The following is a 23,448-nucleotide window of genomic DNA, read 5'->3' as shown; positions in this document are numbered from 1 at the left end:
GAGCTGGTCATAAAAGTCTTCCAATTAAATGAAACTTCTAGTTGTGAGTGATGAAAAGATTCTGATAGTAATGATGCTGATCATTTATGCAATAGGACTTACTGATATGCATTGGTCACCCATTATTTTCTCCGCGATTCTAAATACCAAGATGATTTGAGATTTTGTGTTACCCACATGTGTTGTATAGTTGTACAGCGTTTGTCACTCACCTACTAGTACTCCAAATGCACATAAAACTAAGCTTAGTGACAACTGAGTCCTGGAAAAAGTTTATTAAAATTTAGCAAGTGACAAGGTCACTATAGATGTGCATCTGCCAAATACCTTTACTTTGTGACAATTTTAATATTTCATCGAAATTGTCTAGTCAGAAAGAGGAAATGAATAAGAGAGACTGTGGTGTGTACAGTCCTTTTGTTATATAAATTGTTCTACAGATAGCGTGGGAACCCAATTTTAAGATCATGCACCATACAAGTTTTAAATTTAATTTGGTATGCCAAGCAATTTTACACATTTCCTCTCAATTCTCAAAAAATTCCCAATAAAAAATATTATTGTTCTTTTTCCAGACATGAAAACGAAGGAAAGTGTGGAAATGGTTTTTCCATTTTACATGACTAGTAACTAGTCATTGGCTGCAAATCAAACTACTGCTTTTTCCTCTATCTTTCTAAGCACTGCTTTTATCTCCCATCATCTTTCGCTTCTTAGTGTAGGAGAAATGGAACATGGTATTCAGAATTCCAGAATCTTTTCTTTGAAACATAAGTTCTTAGCTTTAGCGTTTGATGTTGACTATTGTAGACATAACCTGAGAGAATTAAAACAAGACAAAAATACATTGTAGCCATTTATTCATGTTGCATTTCAATCCTGTTTGGAAAGGAAAATTTTATAGTTGCTGATCCGGAGAAAAATTAAGACACATAGAACACTGCCACTACCAATAACAATTTAGGCTTGGTAATATTCGTATATGTTTCAGTGCTTGGTGTTATTAATTTATTTTGTAAAAATTTTGACCAAATGATTGACATATGTCTCTCTGGTATGGATAGAAGCTCAGTTTCCTAAATGATTTTATGTCCTAAAGGTTGATTGGCTACACCCCATCAAGGATTTCTGCTCTGATTTTGATATTTAAGCTCTAATGTTCAACTATGAGATTCTTAGTTCCAACCTGTTTGGGTACATAATGCTGGTACTCATAATTTCTAACTGATGTCTATACCTACAACTTGAAAAAGGGAAATAAAGCCTTAAAATAGCTTTACTTAAAATATACAGGTAATTACCTTTGAATTATCTAAATAGTTGTCTCCACTAACCACTTCATTAGAAATAGAAGACACAACTTTCCTTTGTGTGTACATTTCATAATATTTGGAATTATTTTGCATTGTAGTTTAAACCAGATAGTACAGTTTACATTCACAGTTGTTACTAAAAATCAGCAACATTTTAATATTAAGCTAACCTCGTATAAAGTTGCATTTTTGGTATTGCACTGAATTTGACACCATTAAAGAATATCTGAGAATAAACCATTCTTTTGGATTTTTCTAATCTGTTCTATATATATTTTTTTTAATATGAAATTTATTGTCAAATTGGTTTCCATACAACACTCAGTGCTCATCCCAACAGGTGCCCTCCTCAATACCCATCACCCACCCTCCCCTTCCTCCCACCCCCCATCAACCCTCAGTTTGTTCTCAGCTTTTAAGAGTCTCTTATGTTTTGGCTCCCTCCCTCTCTAATCTTTTTTTTTTTTCCCTTCCCTTCCCCATTGTCTTCTGTTAAGTTTCTCAGGATCCACATAAGAGTGAAAACATATGGTATCTGTCTTTCTCTGTATGACTTATTTCACTTAGCATAACGCTCTCCAGTTTCATCCATGTTACTACAAAAGGCCATATCACTTTCTTACACCATTCACAAAAATAAACTCAAAATGGATAAAGGACCTGAATATGAGACAAGAAACCATCAAAACCCTAGAGGAGAAAGCAGGAAAAAAACCTCTCTGACCTCAGCCACAGCAATTTCTTACTTGAGACATCTCCAAAGGCAAGGGAATTAAAAGGAAAAATGAACTATTGGGACCTCATGAAGATAAAAACTTGTGCACTGCAAAGGAAACAACCAACAGAATGGGAAAAGATATTTGCAAATGACATATTGGATAAAGGGCCAGTATCCAAAATCTATAAAGAACTCACCAAACTCCACACCCGAAAAACAGATAATGCAGTGAAGAATGGGTAGAAAACATGAATTCTCTAAAGAAGACATCCAGATGGCCAACAGGCACATGAAAAGATGCTCAACGTCGCTCCTCATCAGGGAAATACAAATCAAAACCACACTCAGATATCACCTCACGCCAGTCAGAGTGGCCAAAATGAACAAATCAGGAGACTATAGATGCTGGAGAGGATGTGGAGAAACGGGAACCCTCTTGCACTGTTGGTGGGAATGCAAACTGGTGCAGCTGCTCTGCAAAACAGTATGGAAGTTCTTCAAAAAATTAAAAATAGATCTACCCTATGACCCAGCAATAGCACTGCTAGGAATTTACCCAAGGGGTACAGGAGTGCTGATGCATAGGGGAACTTGTACCAAAATGTTTATTGCAGCACTTTCAACAATAGCCACATTATGGAAAGAGCCTAAATGTCCATCAACTGACGAATGGATAAAGAAATTGTGGTTTATATACACAATGGAATACTACTTGGCAATGAGAAAGAATGAAATATGGCCTTTTGTAGCAACGTCTATGTGTATATTTACACAGATTAAGTGTAATTGTTTGACATTGAGGTTCAGTTAAAGGAAGTACTCAGTTACAATCTTTTGACTAGGAAATAAAAGGTCCTTAAAAACAGCTAGGTATTTTTTTGGTATCACAATTTCTCCTATGATTAGTATTTATTATATAATGTATGTCAGGCTGTCAAAATTGCAGTTTTAGATTTTTAAGGTTGATTAAATACATATAGTTATAATACAAGTGGCATGTATTCATTTCAGTTGTGTATACTTTGCTAAGGGGTGTTGCAGAATTATTGGCAACCTTTTCCAGAAACAAAATTTTTTAAATTTCCAGATTGATATATACATAAAAATGTATGAAAGTACATGAATATTCATAGATTATGGCACTTCAGTTGTTTGGTTTACTAGCACTATTCTATGATTATACACCACAATAGAGATAAAAGCTTATAAACATATTTTTGGCCACAATTGGTGATTTTGTACATAGATAGAACAAAATAAACATACAAATGAGAAGAATTTTCTAATGTGCCATTTTCCGTTTATGTTTAAAATGAATTCACAATTGGAATGTTTATTTAGATTTATAGAAAACTATCCTTACATTTAGATCTTCACACATTCATAGTGCCACTGAAGTCATTGCTATCTAAATAGTTCTTTAGTGCTATTTTTCCTAAAAGTGTAGAATAGGATAGTTAATATGTGGAAAAACTCTACTTTAGACACATGCTAATACATTTGCATATATTATAGAATAGTCTAAATGAACAAGCCAATGAAATATATGTATTGTAAACTTGTATTTTAACCTGTAAATTTAATTTTAACATATATTGATATTAGGGCTGCTTTTATGGCCATATTCTAATACAATATTTTTCTTCCAAGAACCCAAAACAAACTTCTGTTATTCTGTTCAGAACAACTGAAGTTAATCAACTCACTTTTTTTTTTTGAAGTGAATAGGAAAATATATTTTATGCTTTTGAGGGGTGAAAAATTTTTACTAGAAAGCTTAATGACTTACGCAAAATCAGTAAATCCCAAAGGGAGAACTTATAGGCAGACATTATTTTTATTGGGTTGCATAGGTATTTCTTTCATTTCCATTAGAAAATTCCCAGATATTATACTATATTTTAAGGACAAGTTTTTAATTACGCTTATTATTTAAAAGGAAGAACTTTTACACATAAGTATTATCCTATCTAAGCAACCCAAACACCAATTCACTGAGTACTTTTAATTCTTTGATTAATGTTTTAGATTTGTATCTCTTGGGAACTCAGTGATTCTGAAATTTTGCTTCATAGTCTCCTGGAGCCTCATTTGGTTCAAAAATGTATCAATTTATTCAAGCTTCTAACACACATGGAAAAACTTTTATGATGTGGGTTATTCTATTTCCATATTTTAATACTTTGAAGATATTCACACTGTTAAAACCATTAAAAAGTAACATGCCTCAAAAACACATAAAATTATTAAAGTCTCTCAAAATGCCTAAAACCTTTGTTTCTCCACAAATAGTATAAGAAAAAATAATTTTCACTTCAAGAAATATAATGGGTAATAATGTAGGAATTCAAAGAAAATATTATAAATCTTGAATGGCAATAAATGATTATTACTTTTGTATTAATATAAAAATAGCACACAATCTCCAGTGGTGAAATTCTTGCAAATCCAAAAGTTCTGAGCTGTCAAATAAGATCTAAGTCAGTCACCTCTAAATGTGAAATTTCACCAAAGTGGGGTGATCTTTTTTTTTTTTTTAATTTTTTAATGTTTATTTTTGAGAGGGAGGGGGAGAGAGAGAGAGAGGGAGACACAGAATCTGAAGTAGGCTCCAGGCTCAGAGCTGTCAACACAGAGCATGACACAGGGCTCCAACCCACCAGCCACGAGGTCATGACCTGAGCTGAAGTTGGCTGCTAAATGGACTGAGCCATTCAGGGCCCCCCTGGTATTTTGTTGTTGTTTTTCTTATTATAACAATACTATTATTATTCTCATTCAGCTGAAAAAATATCACTCACTGGCTGATAGTTTAAATTTCAAAAACAAGTTAGTGTATCACACAGACCTTCCTTTCTAGAGATTAATGTTCAAGGTAAAAACTAGAATTCAATCACTTTGAAATTATAGAGAATAAAGTATGTGACATGGATTACATAAAATAGTTACAAGTTGATGAAATTAGAGAATCTAACTTCCGACCTTATCTCAGTTAACTTTTTAATTAATATAATCCTAGAAAAAAATATCCAAAGATCCTGGCTAGGTAAAGAAACTTCACCCTACCTTTCAATGGATTAAATTGCATTTGTGAAATTATTGGTAGGTAAAAATGATTGTATATTAAGAATTTTTGGCCATATACAATTCACTTTGTTTAATGAGGCAAATTTTTATTTGCCTGATGATATATTGGTGCATTAAGCTTATTAGAGGCAATAGAAAAGAATCAAAGGTAATTATTTTTTTAAAAGTTAGATTTTATGTGTAGTTGAAATTTGCATTATATCTGATAGATACACTTGGACTTTAAATAATACATTTATAAATATATATTATAAAAATACTTACATATAAATATATTATATATAAGAAAATATGTCTATACCCTGTATTTAAAAAAATGGAGTAGATATATAGGCACACAGTTTGAGCTTAAATGTGATAAATCATCATACAGAGCATTTTCTTTATGATGACATATATCATTTTTCTATATAAATGTAAATCACATCAAAAATATTATCTTTATCTGAAAACGTGTTGTTTGTCCCAAGTCTTTGTATAGATGTAATAAGTAAATGAAAATAAAGTTAATAAATGAAATATTAAATAATAATAGATATAATACATACATTAACATGTACAATTATGTCGATGTAATATCATATATTACTATGTAATACTTTATATGAATTTATACCTAAAATGACAATAGTATTTATTACATATATACATATATATGCTATTTATATCTTTTTAAATTTTTGTCTGTATTAGAAATGTATTGGGGCTCCTGGGTGGCGCAGTCGGTTGGGCGTCCGACTTCAGCCAGGTCACGATCTTGTGGTCCCGGAGTTCGAGCCCCGCGTCGGGCTCTGGGCTGATGGCTCAGAGCCTGGAGCCTGTTTCCGATTCTGTGTCTCCCTCTCTCTCTGCCCCTCCCCCGTTCATGCTCTGTCTCTCTCTGTCCCAAAAATAAATAAACGTTCAAAAAAAAATTTTTTTAATAAAAAAAAAAAAAAGATGTATCAAGGAGCTGGTATGGATAAGACTGATAAAATTAGCCTAGTTCTCCTGCTGAATTCTTGATATTTGAGATGATTATATCTGTTTTCCTCTTTTTTTGTAACTTTTTTTTTACATTTATTTTTGAGAGACAGAGCGTGAGCGGGGGAGGGGCAGAGAGAGGGAGACACAGAATCCAAAGCAGGCTCCAGGCTCTGAGCTGTCAGCACAGAGCCTGATGTGGGCCTCAAACCAGCCAAAGTCAGTGCCCAACCCACTGAGCCATCCAGGAACCGCTGTTTTCCTCTTGAAGGCCCAGAAGTATTATTGTAATCTATGGAGGGAATAAACCAGGACTTTACAAATTAAAAAAATTACTTTTGTAAGAATGTTTATAATCTTTGTTTACTAGCACAATTAATAATCATAATTCTGCAAATTTATAGACAAGTTCATAATCTGGGAATATTTAAAGGTTCTATTTCTAGATTTTTTTTTAAAGTAAACTAAATTCTCTGTCAGGGTTTGAGGAAGTTACAAGGAAAAAGAAAGATTTGATTTTGTTGAAATTTTCACATAGAACCACTTCCTTTAAGAATCAGTAGGGGCTGGTATTCTCTTGTTTAAAAAGCCCCAGAAAACCAAAACATTCTTAGATGCTGAAAAGTCTTGTCAAATTTGAAGGGTTTGACTAGAAGAAAAGCAAAGAAAATTAGCAAAATCAGGGACAGCTGATAACAATATTGGACTCATAAAGATGACTTTTAGTGTTGATTGTGAGAAATCACAAATCTGAGGGCATAGTTTACTTGTGATCATGGAGTTAGTGGTTTGGTTTCAGTCACATCTAGAAAAACACTGCTGCTCTCCTACAAATACAGGTTTAACCAGTAAGAATGTCTGCAACCTATGAGTTTAATTAGGGTCACCATGACTACACTTCAATTAAATGTGTCTCTCACTTCTGTGACTGCTTAATCTCTAGCTATTTTTAAAAATGTTGTTATGCTTGCTAGGACTGGACCAGATTAGACAAGACAGAGGAAGATGGGAAGGCAGTATGTTTAAATACCAATGGAGGAGACGGTAGCATCTGGGGCTGTTGTTTCCATGGGAAAGCTCATGCCCATTTTTGAGCTGGAATCTTTTCAACATCCTAGAGCAAATGTCTTTAACACACAATTTGTTTACAAATCCTTATGTGAGAGGTCCTTCAGCACACACCTGGCACACGGCACACTGTAGTGTATGTACTCCAGAGGAAAGGAATCGCATTGGAATAGTACAAGCCACAGGTGTGTGCAACTCCAGAATATAACGCAGCATATATCAGTTCATAAGCCTATTACGTCCTCACAAATTATTTTGATGAAAGCTTTCTTACAATTATATATATGTGTGCCTGGAATCATATTCTTAATAACTGGAAAAAGGTATCTTAGTAGTGTCTTTTTTGAGGAGTTAAACACTTTTCACAGAAAAAAAAGAAATGAATTTTCTGAGTCTGTTTTCAAAACCGTAAGTAGGCATTGCCTCCCATTTTTCGGTGAAGACTTAAGGACCCCGAAGTTGACTCACTCCAGACCACATGGCGGTAGAGAAAGGGCTGAGATGGACTCAGTACATACACGCCATTTGTATACACTATGTGCAAAAGTAGTTTATTGACAGTCAAGAAAGTAACGGTTATCTGTCCCAAGGCAGGGTGGCCTTCAGGAAGATCACCAGAAATGCCCACAGAAGGCAATATTGCCTGCTTCTCTTTTCTCTGCCTCTGGTGCGATTGTGTGGGTGCACTTCTGGGGAAAAGAACAGTTGTTCTCATTACTCTCAGAGTTGTTTTAAGGAGGTAGAGAGAGTGATGGTGGTTACTGTGATTGGCACTTGTGCCAGTCTTTTAGACTGAATATAGTCTGAGGCAAATCTGTTCATGTGACCTGCAAGGTAAGATCACAGCATGACTGTGATATTAACCTGAATCTAGTTCCAACTTTCAACAGTGCCCGTTTACCAGGCACTGAGGTAGATGCTGAAAACATGAAGATGAGTTTATCACCTTTCTCACCTTCAAGTACGGAGACTGAGAGGGGAGCTATGTAAAGAGCAGGTACAATACAATACAGGTTTGTGACGGTAGAGAGATACTGGCTTCTTTAAAAGCAAAGAGGGAATGGCATGAAGCAGGAAAGGCTTCTTGGAGGACATAATAGCTAGCCTCCATAGTATAGGTGAAGCTGGGAAAGAAGGTGCCAAAAATGGGAGGGGGGTGGTGGTGGGAAGACACATTTGTTAGGTAGGGACTGTCCTACAGGTTTCAAATGTAAATGTCAGTAGACACAATCACCATTTTTCCACTCTTAAGGGAGCACAGAAATAATTGTAATATACAGATTTTATTTAACAATTTAATCACTTTGCTCAAACAAGGATTTTAGAGGCAGACTACTAGCTATATAGTTGTAATCAATTTGCTTTAAAAATCTCTTTATTTCCTCAAATGCTAAGCTATATAGTCATAATCAATTTGCTTTAACAATCTCTTTATTTCCTCCCTTATAAAAAGTAGGGAGAACAAATTAGAGAGGTAAACAGACAAATCAGATAAGCAGCCCTGAGGTAGACTTTATTTTGTAAATGCAAAGACATAACATAGAATAATTATTTTAGATGCAATTAAATTAACAGGAAATAGCAAAGCAGTATTATTAAATCACAAGGAAATTATTGGTTGTGATTTATTGTATAGTGATAATTGTTTCAATATTACAGTATTGAAAATCATGAGCAGATAAAAATGTTAAAGCAAATTAAATTTTTCTTTTTATCTCAGTAAAATCTGGAATAGTTGATGATAGGGGAAAAGATAATTACAAATCAGTGAAAATTACATTTAATACTTTCTTCAGAGTATTTATCTATGGCGTACTAAATAATTTTTTAAGTAAGACAAGTTACAAAGGAAACTAAAAATGTCCGTGTATTCAAGAGATCTATGATGAAATTGACCTGGGAATGAGTCCACTTATCCACCCAAATTCTTAGGATGTATTCTGGAGACAAAGCACCTTATATCTAGGGTTGGCAAGTTTACTGCTACCTGCTTTTATGCTTTATGTTGATAACCTTTCAACAAATCCTCACTTCTTGGTCATCCATTTCTCTGGCTCTGAATAGATACAATAATGTGTTTTCTTTATCTCACAGAAATGTTGTCTTGGAGGTTGAAATGCAATTTGTGACTCACTTAATACATTTTCTCCTCTACAACACATCATAGCATTGTATTTATGTGACATGCACATTCAGTGTTTTATTCAAAATGATAATCTTGAACAAGATTCAGAATGGGAGGAGCAAATATTTTATTCGTTCTTCCATTTATTTGTGTCCTGTCTTACTCTGAAAAGGATCCAAGGTAATTTACAGAAATGCATGTAGTAACATATGGTGAACTATAAACTGGGCGAGGAAATTGAAGTAAAGGGGGAAATTAGGGTAAGAAATTTGAAAAGCCTGCATAGGACAGCACATCATGCATACATATCCTGCAAGAAATGGCCATACATCTGGGTGTAAACCCTCTAACAACTAATGCAGAGGGGAAAATCTCCATTTATTAATAAACAGGGTGCTTTCAGATTAGGAAACACAAATGGAAGCACAAAAGTGCAGATTCATAGCATTGAGTCCCATTGTTCATCATTCAATTCTGTAGAGAGTAACAAATTTACCAAAACAAAACAGAACCAAATATCAGAGAAATGCTTCTTAGAGAGCTCCGTAATGACTTCAACAGGAGTGCATCAATGTGTGCCATATGATAAACTTGACCATTGCAATTAGGTCCAGATTTGCCATTCTGCTGGACTTTATCCAAATGGGTATTACATGTTCTTGAGACTTGATTGAGTAATTGTATTTACTTGAGATCAGTAAATATTGCTTCTCTCTACCAAGTTTTTGATTAGTGTTGAGTGGTGGGAATTTAGTGTTAATAGTAATAGCTGCATATTGAATTTAAACAGTTAACCAGATGAGGATTACCATAGTCAGAAAACTACCATATGGACTTAAGTGATCCAGAGTTTATTTTAAGCCCTCTATGTTAAGTTCCCACCACTAGTGTGGTAAGTTCTGTTATATAAGGCTTGGTCACAGTTACCAATACCAAAACATTGTGCTTGAAGTGCTCTAATAGAATGTTTTATCTCTGGAACTCTTTTTTTTTTTTTTTTTTAATGTTTATTTACTTTTTGAGAGAGAGAGAAACTGAGCATGAGCGGGGGAGGGGCAGAGAGAGACACACACAGAATCTGAAGCAGGCTCCAGGCTCTGCACTATCAGCACAGACCCCAATGCGGGGTTCGAACCCACAAACCGTGAGATCATGACCTGAGCTGAAGTCGGATGCTTAACCGACTGAGCCACCCAGGTGCCTCGATCTCCGTGACTCTTAAGATATTTGAAGCATGCACAGCAATGGAGGAGGATAGATTCTAAACAGAATCTCCATAACTCAGTTTTTAAGGTCTCAGTGAAAGATACCAAGGTTATGAGCTTCCACCTCTGAAGGTCAAAGAAAATTATTCCACTTATTAGAAATATGTAGCACTAAAGTACTATTTTATAATTTTCCCTGTGTAACTTCAATGAGTGATTCCTAGGAGACTGGGTTCATACATACAAATATACTTACCACTGTTTCCAACCCTCTTTCCTTTCACATTTTCATGTGTGTAGATATGCTTCTGGAAGTCAAATCTAGAAGGGGTCAGCGTAGTACATCTATAAAGAGGGATGTCCCATTTCGAATAATATCATGTATGTGTAAGATCTTTGACATAAGGGAGAACTGAGAGGCTGGAATCTATATGAGCTGTATTTTAAATAATGTTATAAAACAATTCCTATTGCAAAAACTCTACTGAAATTAATGGCAGCTAGTTTTCTCTTCCAAATGCCATCTTTAGAAATCAGTAATTTGGTTGGCTAGATAACAACTTATTTGTTGGTTGTCACTGGTCATCAGGTCTATGGAGGTTTGATGGATTTTAGTGATTCACAACTAAGCATTAAACCTACCTCGGGTTTTGGGATATATATATATATATATATATATATATATATATATATATATAGTAATAATGAACACCTTGCATTTGCAAAGTGAATGGGCCAAGCTTAAATTCTATGATATACATAACGGTGACATCCCTTATGGTTTGTTTTACCACTTTAGTTCCTGTAATCTTTATCTTCTTCCTCTGTCGCATTACATTTCACCACTGCACTGAAAACCAGCATTTCTTAGCAGTATGTATTCAGATTACATGGGGTAGCAGAATACAAGTCCCCTCTAAACTACCGAACGCATAACATGTTTTTTATGTTGCTAGGTAAACTTCAGTAGTCACATTGACAAAGATTTTATGGTGAGAACTAACACGTATGCTTAGTCAATTCCTATCCCTCCCCAGCTAAACTGAGAAGACACCTGTAGAAGGCCTGCTTTCTGAGAAGGCAATGATTGTTTCAAGATGAAAAAAACTCAGTAACCATGTTGATATTAACAGTATACTTTTAAACCATTATTATTGAAAATGAAATTTGGTGACTATTATCCATGTTAACATGGGATACCCTTGAAAAATAATGTCCTATTACATCCTGGTCATTAAGTTTTAGGAGTTTTGTATATTGTATTTGTGATTATTGATGTAAATAATAATAAGTTTTGAGTGTCTTAAGCTTTAATCCTTTTTGAATAAATTATTAATCATTTTGGTAGTATAGATGATGAAATGTCTTTGAGATATGAGTTATTAAAACAAGTACCATTTGAAATCTTAATGTTCAAATTAATATTTTATAAATATTAATCAAATTGGGATAACTTGAATATTATTTGAATACTAACAAAATGTAATTTTTGAGTGTACATAGTTCAGGGTTAAAGAACAATGAAGTTATGTATGGATTCTCTTTTAAAATATGTTATTAAATTATGCTCATAGTAATTTTTTCATGATTAGACTGTACGTTTGTGAAAAGCTTTAAGGTATAATTGGCAAATGTATGAAAGCTAATACTATATATTTTGCCCTTAATTTTAGTCATGATTTCATTGGAGAATTTACAACAAGCTATAGGGAACTTTCTAGAGGACAATCACAATTCAATGTATATGAGGTAAGGGGAATTCTATTCTATTATTTTCCTCTGGAATAAGTAAATTTATGCTCTGAAAGTATAGATTTTGTAAAGGATAATTGGCAAAGGTTAACTAAGTACCAATATACGTAAGAATCTTTAAGCTTATTAAACAGACTTGTTTTGGAGACTGAATGGTATTATTTCTCTTAAAGTTCCATGATCTTTTAACTCTGTTTTGAGAAATTTAAACATTCTTGCCAATGAAGCTTTTTATTATTTTTAAAACTTCAATATGAATGCAAGTTCATTTTTTCATAAGCCTCACCCTTTGTGTTTTGCCTTCCTACCAACCTCCTCCCCCAAACCTTTTTTAAAGAAAGAGAAAAATAGGCGTTTTCATTATGTCAACATGGTGTTATACCATTGAGCGACTTCCCTGTTGTTTAGTTGAAGACTGAAAGGAATGACAAAGCTTGATTCAGTCATGAAAGAAATCCAGGTTATTAAGGCAAGCACAGTAGTTGTTTCTGCCTTAAACCTATCTTGCCAGTTAGCTACCGGATATGTTTTGAGCACATGGTGTGTTTTGGCACTGTTAATACCTGAGCTAAGCTACCTGTACATTCTCTATAATTTTTTTTATTTAACAAACATCAATAGGAAAGGAGAATATTTTAGTATTAGTCAATAATCGTAACTCTTCCTGCCAGATTGACACTAAAATTGTACCCTCTTTTAAGTTAGGAGTGGAGCACTTTCCTTCTTCTATGGCAGTAGCATTTTATTCATTCACTTATTCATTCATTCACTTGTAAAAATGTTTATCGCAAGGCTTTTATATTCCACATTCTCTGTTAAGATGGTTAAAAATTTCAGAGATAGAGTTGATTAAAAATTTCAGTGTGTAAGGGAGACTAACACATGAAATATGGTTTTTTATTTATAAACATTTTTTTAATGTTTATTTTTAAGAGAGAGAGACAGAACATAAGTGGGGAAGGAGCAGAGAGAGAGGGAGACACAGAATCTGAAGCAGGCTCCAGGCTCTGAGCTGTCAGCAAAGAGCCCAATGTGGGGCTTGAACTCACGAACCATGAAATCATAACCTGAACCGAAGTTGGATGCTTAACCAACTGAGCCACTCAGGCACCCCTGGTGTATTTTGTTAAGTGCTATATACTGTATAGTATTTTACTTAGTAGAGTATGAGATATTATAGAGCAAACTTCCCAGGCAAGAGCAAAGATGGGGTAAGCATCAATTTTTCTATCTGCATCTTCCAGTGACGGAATATTAAGGCTCCATATAGGCAATGAAAATAATAGAAGACAGGTGGTACTTACCGATCCCTGTTTTCTCCACCTATCCTCGGGCTTCTATATCTCCAGCAAAATCCAAGCTTTTAAAACCCCCCTACAGCTTTCCAGACTGGTTTTGGCAGATAAAGACCTCTTGTCAGTTCCTGAGCTGATGGGATTACCTCCAGAACTGCAGTCATGCTGGGTTGGAGCCGCTTTTGAAGCTGTTAGGTCTGCACTAGTATCTATGGTTTGGGGTGCTTTGATCAGAGTCTTGAATGGGCATGGATTCTATCTCATCCCTGAGTGGATGAGACTGGCTCTAGTACTTTATTCAGTAGGCTGGCACTGAACCAGTGTTCCTCTTCAGGGTATACAGTAGGGTCCTCAGTCAGTTGGCCTATTACGAAGTGTGAGGATGTGTGTGGCTCCAGCCAGCACTTTTTGAGAACTCGTGTCTGATCACCTGATGGGTGTCTAAGCAGAACTGGCTGTGGACCATGCCTAAGAAGCTGTTTCAGGTACCATAGCCGAGACTTTGGTCTGTAGACCTGGCTTTGGAGGTACAGATGGGCATGTCTCCCACCAGGTCCCTGGGTGGGCTTCCTGATCAAGATCAGAGGGGCTGAGGCCTAATAAATATAAGGATATTTCATGATCTCCTGAGGTACAGACATGTGAGTGTCCCCTGGTGGGTCCTTGTGTCAGCAATACTGCTCACAAACTATAGCTGGAAGGAGCTGAAACTAAGTATTGGGCCCTTTCAAGGTCTGGACAATTGCAGACAGGATTGTTTCTTACTGGGACCCTGGACCCATAGGACTGTTGGTGGACTGCAGCTGTGAAGGGGCTGGAGCAATGTATAGAGCCCTTTTGGGATCTCTAAGCTTGCAGAGAGCTTTCAGGATCTCCATGCATGCAGACAGGAGTGTCTCCTGCAGCCTTCATGTACCTGCAGGCCTTCAGGTTCATTGCAATAACATGTATTTGCACTCTGCTCCAGCCAACCTGGGCCGATTGCTTTTTCCTCTTTCTCAAATGTTGTGTCTTTCCTTTTTTATTGTAGCCTTAGTTTAAATTGATAAAGTTTAGTTCAAATACTTCTTATTCATAAATTCTTTTAACTTTCTTTACCTGTCAAGTGTTTCCTGTGTATTTTGGATTGGGATGTGCTGAAGGATCTTCTCTTAAAGCACTTACGTGTTCTTTTATCCTATTAGATCAACAGATTTTACTCATCTTCATATTCCCTATGTTCTTTGGTGTCTTATATAATATAGGAGTGCAAGAATATTTTCCTCATGGAACAAATGGTCAAAAATTAAATCTTAGGTCCACAACCAGACCTTTACCAATCATCACAGAGCCTGGATGTCTGGTGGAAATTACTGCCACTGACAGCAAAAGAGTAACAGAGCCCTCATATATGCACATAGCCAGGTGATTTGCTATGTTAGTGTTCTTTACCCAATAACTAATTTACGTCTCCTGAATATACTCTTCTTTGCTATACATAATTATTATTATTTAGGACCTAGGATGTTAAAGGTCTCTCTTGCATCAAGAAGATACAGATGGATAAGGGTAACCAATGCATGAAGTGATTGAGAAGAATATTACTGAAAAAGAAATTTTTTTAAAGAAAACAGTCATGAGTAAATTTTCTAGAGAAATTTTGGCCTAAGGACTGTACAGGAATCATAGTAAAGGCATTTGTAAATGAATAAATGCATCAGCAGTGAAGACAGCAGTTTGAACTACACATTTTATATATATTTTGTATAAATCCTATGTATGTTATGTATAAATCCTAACACATTGTAATTATCTGCTTTCAAGGTGGTGAATCCCAAAAAGAAAGGAAAAAAGAAAAAATATACTAATTCGGGAACAGTAAGTCAAATTTTATGTTATTCACTAAAGAGCCAAATAAATGAATTAAAAAAAAAAAAAGTGTAACATTTACAATGAATAGTACTAAAGACTAAACTCTTGAAATTTCCCAAAACCCAGACAGGGCCTGTCTTGGTAATGTATTATGGATTCTTATACCCTCGGGAATGGGAGTTTTTGTTTTTTGTTTGTGTTTTTTTCAATTTAACCTAGGATTTTAATATGAAGGTGTATAATAGAAAAATGAACTTGCCGTGGGAATGGTTGTAATGGAGAATACCTTATAAAAAGTAGTGACCCAGCTTCCTGCAGGTTGTCCTCAGGATTCTGTGGCCTCTGTGGGAAGCTGAAGTTTTGTTATGAAATCTTCATTGAGTGGAATCACACTAGAGAGAATCAAGTAGGTGTGAAAAGGTGTGTTAGTAAGAATGACTATACTCTTTACAGGCTACACTTAACTATTAAGACTCATGGCACATGAAAGTACTTGCTTATAGTGTGTTAAGATTTGCACCTTGTAGAATGCAGGTCTAAACTGGGACAGGAAGGTGTCGATGAAAGTATCTTAAGATTGTGAAAAAATCTTGAAATCATCCTATTCCTTCTTTTTGGAGAATTCAAGGGTGCCTTTTTTCCCCCGTTGGAGTATTATTAACACACAATGTTATCATTCCAAGTGATTGATGCAACAATTCTGACCATTATTCCATGCTCACCACAATAAGTGCAGTCACTGGATTTCACCATACAACCTTATTACAGTATTATTGACTATATTACCTCTGCTGTACTTTTCACGTCTGTGATATTTCTATTATAATACACTGAAGATTTTATCATCAGATTAAGTTTTCTTAAGAGAAGCAAAATCTAAGTTCTCTTCAAGTTTCCTTTTAAAGATGTATACTGCAAGACACTTAAAATATTAGCCCCATTACAGGAACATGGCAAAAGCACACCTTTCCTCTCATAAGGTTTAACTCACTGATTCTGATTTTTTAGTTTTAACTATGTTTCAACTCCTTTAATCTTTCCCATTTTATCTAAAATGGGAAGTAACACCGTGTCATTGTAAATAATTTTCATGCTATTCTTCAAAGGAACTAAACTGCTCATGGGAAGGAGTTAGTTAATTTTTTTGACCCTTTTCCTTCTGCTAAATTTTAAATATAAGAGCAGTCAGTCCTAATGGATTTTAATAAAGAATAATATCATTATTGATTTTCAAAATGTAATGTTCCTCTCTAATATGAAATATGAGTTCCTCTCTAATAGTTAGAATAAAGTCCATTTAGGTTTCAGTTAGTACCAGCAGGTAATTTCTGCCTTGTTTCTTCCCTTTTCTTTTTCAGGTAACCTTACTCTCTTTTTTGGTAGAAACAGAAGTTTCATTCCTTGACTATATTAAAGGAGGGTAAGTCATTCTCTGAAATTGTTTCATTGCTTAAACATTTCTTCCATTGTGTCTAGCAAGTTCTACCACTAGGTAACAGGCAACTGAAATGATCAACTTTAATATAGTCTGATGGCAGCCTTTTTGCACTTGTGTTACAGACTTCAGGAGATAAACACAAAGAGCTATTACTTTGGGGAACAACTGTAACTTTCCTTTGACCAAGAGAAAAAAATTTCATTGTGTTAATAGTAGTTGCAGATAAAGCTATTATATGTACTTTCAGAGAGTATTTTCACTTGCCTAACATATGGCACTTTTTATTATTTTTGAGATAGAAAAAAAGCTTAAGGGCTTGTTGTAAGTGTATATTTGAGCTCCATAATATTAAAGAATGTATCTTGTCATAAAATCATAATGCAGAAATGAACGGTGAATAGTTACTTAGTTGCTCCCTACACTTCCAGGCAAGAATACATTTCAGAAAAAAAAAAAAATGTTCTTGCAACCTTTCTTGAAATGTTTCAGAGTCCAAACAGGGTCTGTGTTGGTAATATAGTATGGATTCTTATACCCTAGTGAATGGGGAGGGTTATTTTTTCCATTTTGTTCCTATTTTTAACCTAGTTGTCCCTGTTTTTTTAGGGACAAGCATCCCCAGAGATAGAATACAATCATTCATTACCATACCATCTAAAATGTCCACATATTATAATTTATTTGCTATTACTTACATTTACAACATACAAAAATGGTGAGAGGTGAATTTGTATGTGTTTAGTAACTTCATGACAAATAATAGCAGCCAGAGACAACACACTTGTAAACCTCTTCCTAATTATGATTTAGCAGTCTTTTTTTTCCTAACACCAGTTCATGAATAGAATGCCATGAGGCGGAGGAAACGGATGAGGAGGCCAAAGGAACGAAGATAGTTGACCAAAAAACAGAGAACTTGACCTTTTTGCTCTTAGTTAAGCAAACAAACAAACAAAAACCAAAAACTATACTTGCTTAAGTGGAGAACCAATGCTATATATGGACATCTTGCAATGTGCCACCTGGCTGCACAGACTCAGAAGCTATGGTGGTTGTTTCCATAAAGTTAAAGGAAAATGTACTAAAGTAGAAAAAAAATGTTTGCTGTTAAAACCTTCAAGAGTGAGCCTGTGAATAAGGAGAAAGGAGATGGACCTTTATTTAGCTTTACAAACCAGAAGGACAGCCAAACTCAACTGGTGTGCTTGTCCAAAAAGGATGAGAGGAGGTGGTGTTTTTAAAGCTTCAAACCACAATGAGGGAGAAATTTCAGTTGGTATCATTTGCTCAGTGATTGGTTGGCTTCTTTTGCTCAGTATTGTGGGTTGGGGGGAAGTTTTCTAGGTGTCTAAACCTCAAAATGATTATCCTGATTCTAGTAAGTGACTGTTCTGTGACCTCCAACTGGTGACAGTTGCAAGATGGACTCAGAGCTGTCAACTGTTCCTTCACCCCTTTTCCTCTTCATTTCCCCTTTTTGATCACTGGTGTATGAAACATCACCATGGTCAATTATGGTGGGGGAAACTCATTATGGTAGAGTTCCTTGTTGCCCAAGTGCTTATCTGCTTGGTTCTATCCAGTCCTTCATAGGAGTCATAGGGATATACATTGGAGCAGTATACACAGAAGCTTAAGTCATCATAATTAGCTTGGGAGTGGAAGAGGAGAAGAGAGGCACTTCCGGAAACAAACAAAACATATTTTATATAGCAACCAGATATTTAATCCAAACATTAATAGTCTCATTCAGTATTGTAGTCCAGGTTTAAAGATATTTCCTATTTTGTTAGGCAACCAACTAAAGAGATTGAATGTTGGTAGGTAGCTTTTAATTTGTTGGAGGTGGGTTTGTTGATGTTGTGAAGCCAAGAGCCCTGTGTGAATTTTTTTTTTTTTAATTTCTAATTCCATGTTGAACAAAGTATTTACCCAGGAGTAACAAGAGATATTAGCAACAGCACAGACACCCCCTTGTTCTACCAACCAGTAGTTAAGTGCTATTTGATTGTGTAGGACTACTGAAGCAAGAGAGTCCCAGGATCATTGTAAATTTAGTAGGGCTGAACCAGTTTCATGGGATAATTCCGATAGAACATTTGTGAGATTACATTGGGTGGGTTTGTGATAAGAAAATCCTCCCCAGGGGGCCAGCATGCCTATAGCCAGACCAAATCCAACAACTATTATACCTAAAGCCCTTTGGGTTCTATCAGGGGTAGGGTTGTGGGTAGGGTAGACAGATTGGGTTATATGAATCCTAGAGTACAGTGTCCAGTGACCCAGGTATTGTTAATGCTTTTGAAGGCTAAGGCTTGGTTAGTTCTTCCATAAGGGTTTCCCATATAAGGACAGATAATTAAGAGGGCTGCCACAGATAAAAATACACCCTTCAGAACCAAACCAAGATTCAGTTGCTCATGTTTTATTGTTCAGAGTGGTGCTTTTGATAATGGGGAAGGAAAAATTGGCACAGAAGGAAGATAGGGGTCCTGCAACATAAGGTTAGTGGAGATCACAGTAAGGATAGAATTTGGGATTAGTTTGGTTATAGCAAAACCTCTTACACATATTCCACTGATGAGACTTTCTATATGTCATTCCCTGGGAAATCACTGGACCCAAGTATTGATAGTAAGTTTCATCATTTGTCTTTTGTTCTGCGATGACCTGGTGGAGGGGAGTAGCATTAGGGGACGTGGATAAAATATGGTTGTAGCTTGATAGATTATAGTGATCAGTGACTGCAAAAGTGAGATTTACATCTGTAGAAACCAGAATAGGTCCCAGATGGACATATCTTATTTAAGAAGTGAAATTGTGGACAGGAGTAATGTCAAAACAAGGAAAGGAGGTTAAAGCAAATGGGGTTAGGGTACCTTTGAGAGAGTGAGGGGGAACAATTATATTTGACTAAAGGTGTTGTGCATGATCTTAATGATCGTTATCTGTGGGACAATCTTCTTGAACCAAGGGGAGTTAATAGAGAGTATTTTTGTATTTGGTTGGAGTGTTGTGTGGGTTATAATAACATACCCAACAATTTTTAGGGAGTATGTTTGGGACATGGGCTATATTTGGGAAGGCTTAACAATGATATTAGTATTCCAATCACAGGGGTTCTCTCTTTGATAGAACATAGTAATACGGCTATTGTTAACTGGTTTTTCTTCTTGAATTTGCATAGGAGTTGAGAACAAAGGGTAGGGACTATAGGACTAAGTCTTATTAAAGCCTGAGGGTCATTAAGGAAGTCTCCATTTAAGAACTCAAACCACAGGAAGAGCTAAGGGTCATAAAACTTTAAGCCAGTCTTGGGAGGGGGCAATAGAACAGTGATGAAAATGAGACAAAAGGGGAAAAAATAAGAACTAAAGTAAAAGTAGAGTTCTGGGTTGGTGCTGGATCTTGGGTCTCAGTTATTTCATTGGATATTGTCTGTTTCAGTTCTGGGTCTTGGGATATCTTCTGAAAGGGGAGTGGCTCACCAGTTGTTTTCAGGATCTGGAGTCCTTTTTAAATGAGAAATGTGAATCCATGAGTTGGGCCCTGGTAGCTTTGTTGCACACGAGTTGGTTAGCAATACCTAATAAGGTCCTATTTTGGCGGTAAAGAATCTTTAAGTTGATGTCTCTTCAAGTATACTGGATCTCCAGGCTTAAGGTCATGAGTATTTTCTTCATCTCCCAGGAACATTCTGTAAAATGAATCTTTAACAAGTTTGGCCTTTTCTTATGTATTCTGCAGAAGTCCCTTACAGTACTGGAGAATTTCTCCTTGTAACAAAGTGGAGGGCAAGTGACCCTTGATTAGGTTCATAGGATGTCTAGTGATGATTTGGAATGGAGACAATTGAGCTTTTCCAGTATGGCTAGATTTTAGATAAAAGGACAAGAGGCAGGGTTTGGGACCAGGGTTTTTTTTTTTGTTTTTTTTTTTTTTTTTTTTCTCAAATGTTTATTTATTCTTAGAGAGAGAGAGAGAGAGAGAGAGAGAGAGAGAGAGAGAGAGAGAGAGAACAACTGGGGTTGGAGCAGAGAGAGAGGGAGACACAGAACCTGAAGCAGCTGTGAGCTGTCAGCACAGAGCCTGATGCAGGGCTCAAACCCAGGAACCGCGAGATCATGACCTGAGGTGAAGTCGGACACTCAACCACCTGAGCCTCCCAGATGTCCCTGGCCGATTGAGTTTTGATTATGCCATTAGTTTGTTCAATTAATCCTGAGGGTTGAGGATGGTAGATGCAATGAAAATGTTGAAAGATGGATTAGATTTTGCAGATCTTAAAAAACAAACAAACAAACAAAAAAACCGATTTTGCAGATCTCTTGGACAATTTGACCAGTAAAATGGGTTACTTGATCACTATGTAGCTGTCAAGAAATACCCCAATTGGGAATGATTTTTTTTCTAATAGGTTTTTGGCCACTGCTTTAGCTGTTGCCTGCCTACAAAGAAATGCCTTGATCCAGTGAGAAAACTTACAGATCATTACCAATACATATTTATATTTGGTAAATGGGAAAAGCTGGATGAAATCAATTTGCAAGATGTCAAATGGCCCACTGAGAATTGACCTAAAGCAGCATGATATGGTTCTGCAGGATTGTGCAAGGGGAAAATTTTTGAAATATTTGTTGGGCAACAGTTGGAGATGGTTTCCGACACTGCTGTTGTGCCCAATGGACAATTTTACTTGTGCCCTAATGTGCCATATCTTGGATAAATTTTTAAAGGAGCTCTTTGGGCTCTTTTTGGTAGTTCAGGTTTGTTATTTGGTCCCACCCAAAGGTTGTCTTGGAGAAGTTCTCATAGGAGCCTTGTTTCATCCATTTCTCCTTTACATCTTCAGTCATGTTTTGTTGAGTTTGTTTTAAGTAATTTGGGTTAAGGAAATGAAGGTCATACAGATGGTTGTTTGCAAATCAGAAGTTTGAAGCACCACATTTTTGGCAGCCTGGTTAGCATGATTGCCCTTGGCTTCAGGGATATCAAGGTTGGAATGAGCTTGAATTTTTAAAATAGCTAAGCCTAAAAGGGAAAGAGAATGGTGTCAAGGCAGTTTTCATATATAAGTTTTGTTTTTATGGATTGGCCAGAGGATGTTAGAAACTCTCACTGTTTCTGGAGCATACCAAAATCATGGGCAACCCCAAAAACATATCTGCTCCATAGACAGTGAGAGCTTTATTTATTGCCAATTGGCATACTCTTGTTAGAGCATGTAATTTAGCTTATTGGGCCTAATGAGCCTGGGGCAAGGAGCCTGCTTTGATCTTTTTTTCAGTGGATACTACAGAGTATCCTGCACTGTATTTTCCTTGATCATTTTTAATGTAAGATCCATCAATAAACCAAGTAAAGTGTGGATTTGGTAGGGGAGATTTATGAAGGTCTAATTGAGTAGTAAGTAATGAGTCAGTTACAAGGATGCAACTGAATTCAGTTGAATCTTTGACGGGTAAGAGAAGTCAGGTAGCAGATTGAGAAGAGGACAAGAGTGTGGAATGACTGGAAAGGATAGATGGACTGGCGGATTGATGTTTGGTGTGGTGGGAATCTAAGAGGTTTTTTTTTTTTCCAAATGTTTATTTTTTTTTATTATTTATTTTGAGGGAGGGGTGGGAGGGGCAGAGGGAGAGGGAAATAGAGAATGCTAAGCAGGCTCTGCTCTCAGCATGGACCTGACACAGGGCTTGATTTCATGACCACTAGATCATGACCTTAGTGGATATCAAGAGTAGAACACTTCACTGACTGAGCCACTCAGGTTCCCCTAAGAGAGTTTTAACTGTATGTGGGACTAATATCTATAGGGGAGAATTTAGTACGGTTGTTTTTTTTTTTGTTTGTTTGTTTGTTTGTTTGTTTGTTTGTTGGCAGTAAGGAGTATTAAGGTGGCTGCTAGGGCATGGAGGCAGGGAGGTAATCCTTTGGCCAAAGGGCCTGATTAAAGTCTGTAATACCCTGTAAAGTCTGTGGGGCATTGTTGGCCTCCATACCTTTGGGTCAGGATTCCCAAGGTATTACCAGAAAGTTCATGGACAAAAAGGAAGGGCCCGTTGGTAATTAGCGTATCCTAGAGTTGGGGAAGAGATGAGCTGTTTTTTTAAAGGTATGAAGGCATCACAGGTCTCTTGAGGCCATGGGTTAGGGTCTAGAGGGTTGCAGTCAGGAGAGCATATGAGGGAATATTAGGAATCCAAAGGTGATAGGATCCAGTAAGACCCAGGAAACCTCATTTATTGTCTTTTAGTCTGGGGTTGAGGGAATCGCGTGATGGTAGTAATTCTGTCTGGTTTTATTTTTAGCCCAACCAGTGTTAAAAGGTGGACTAGGAATTTGACAGAGACAGAGCAGAATTGTAATTTATCTGTAGATACTTTGTGTCCTTTGTTGGCTAATTGTTGGAGAAGATACTTCATGTCAATGAGAGAGGCCTTTAGGGTGGGGGGGGGGGACATAAAATTGTTTATATATTGTAATAGTACAGATTTCCCAGGGAAATCAAAATCTTTCAAGTCAGCATGGAGGATTTGAGAGAAATAGGGCTTTTGATATGTCCCTGGGGTAGGGCTGTGCAAGTGTATTGTTGATTGTTCCATGTAAAAGCAAAAGGATAATGACTTTGGG

The 23,448-nt window shown here is 36.2% G+C and overlaps 1 protein-coding gene across 1 annotated transcript in view; it reads left to right on the top strand.

The window, feature by feature from the left end:
- CPNE8 (copine 8) overlaps positions 1-23,448 on the top strand; it is a 230,369-nt gene that overhangs the window by 136,905 nt on the left and 70,016 nt on the right. Inside the window, exons 11-13 of the mRNA XM_043563315.1 lie at positions 12,153-12,228; positions 15,330-15,383; positions 16,736-16,797. Coding sequence (XP_043419250.1) covers positions 12,153-12,228; positions 15,330-15,383; positions 16,736-16,797 — 192 coding nt within the window. The remainder of the gene's footprint in view (positions 1-12,152; positions 12,229-15,329; positions 15,384-16,735; positions 16,798-23,448) is intronic.

This window comes from Prionailurus bengalensis, chromosome B4, assembly GCF_016509475.1.
Source record: "Prionailurus bengalensis isolate Pbe53 chromosome B4, Fcat_Pben_1.1_paternal_pri, whole genome shotgun sequence".
NCBI classification, from domain to species: domain Eukaryota; kingdom Metazoa; phylum Chordata; class Mammalia; order Carnivora; family Felidae; genus Prionailurus; species Prionailurus bengalensis.
Note: the sequence above shows the minus strand (reverse complement) of the source record. Positions and strands in the feature narration are given on the sequence as shown.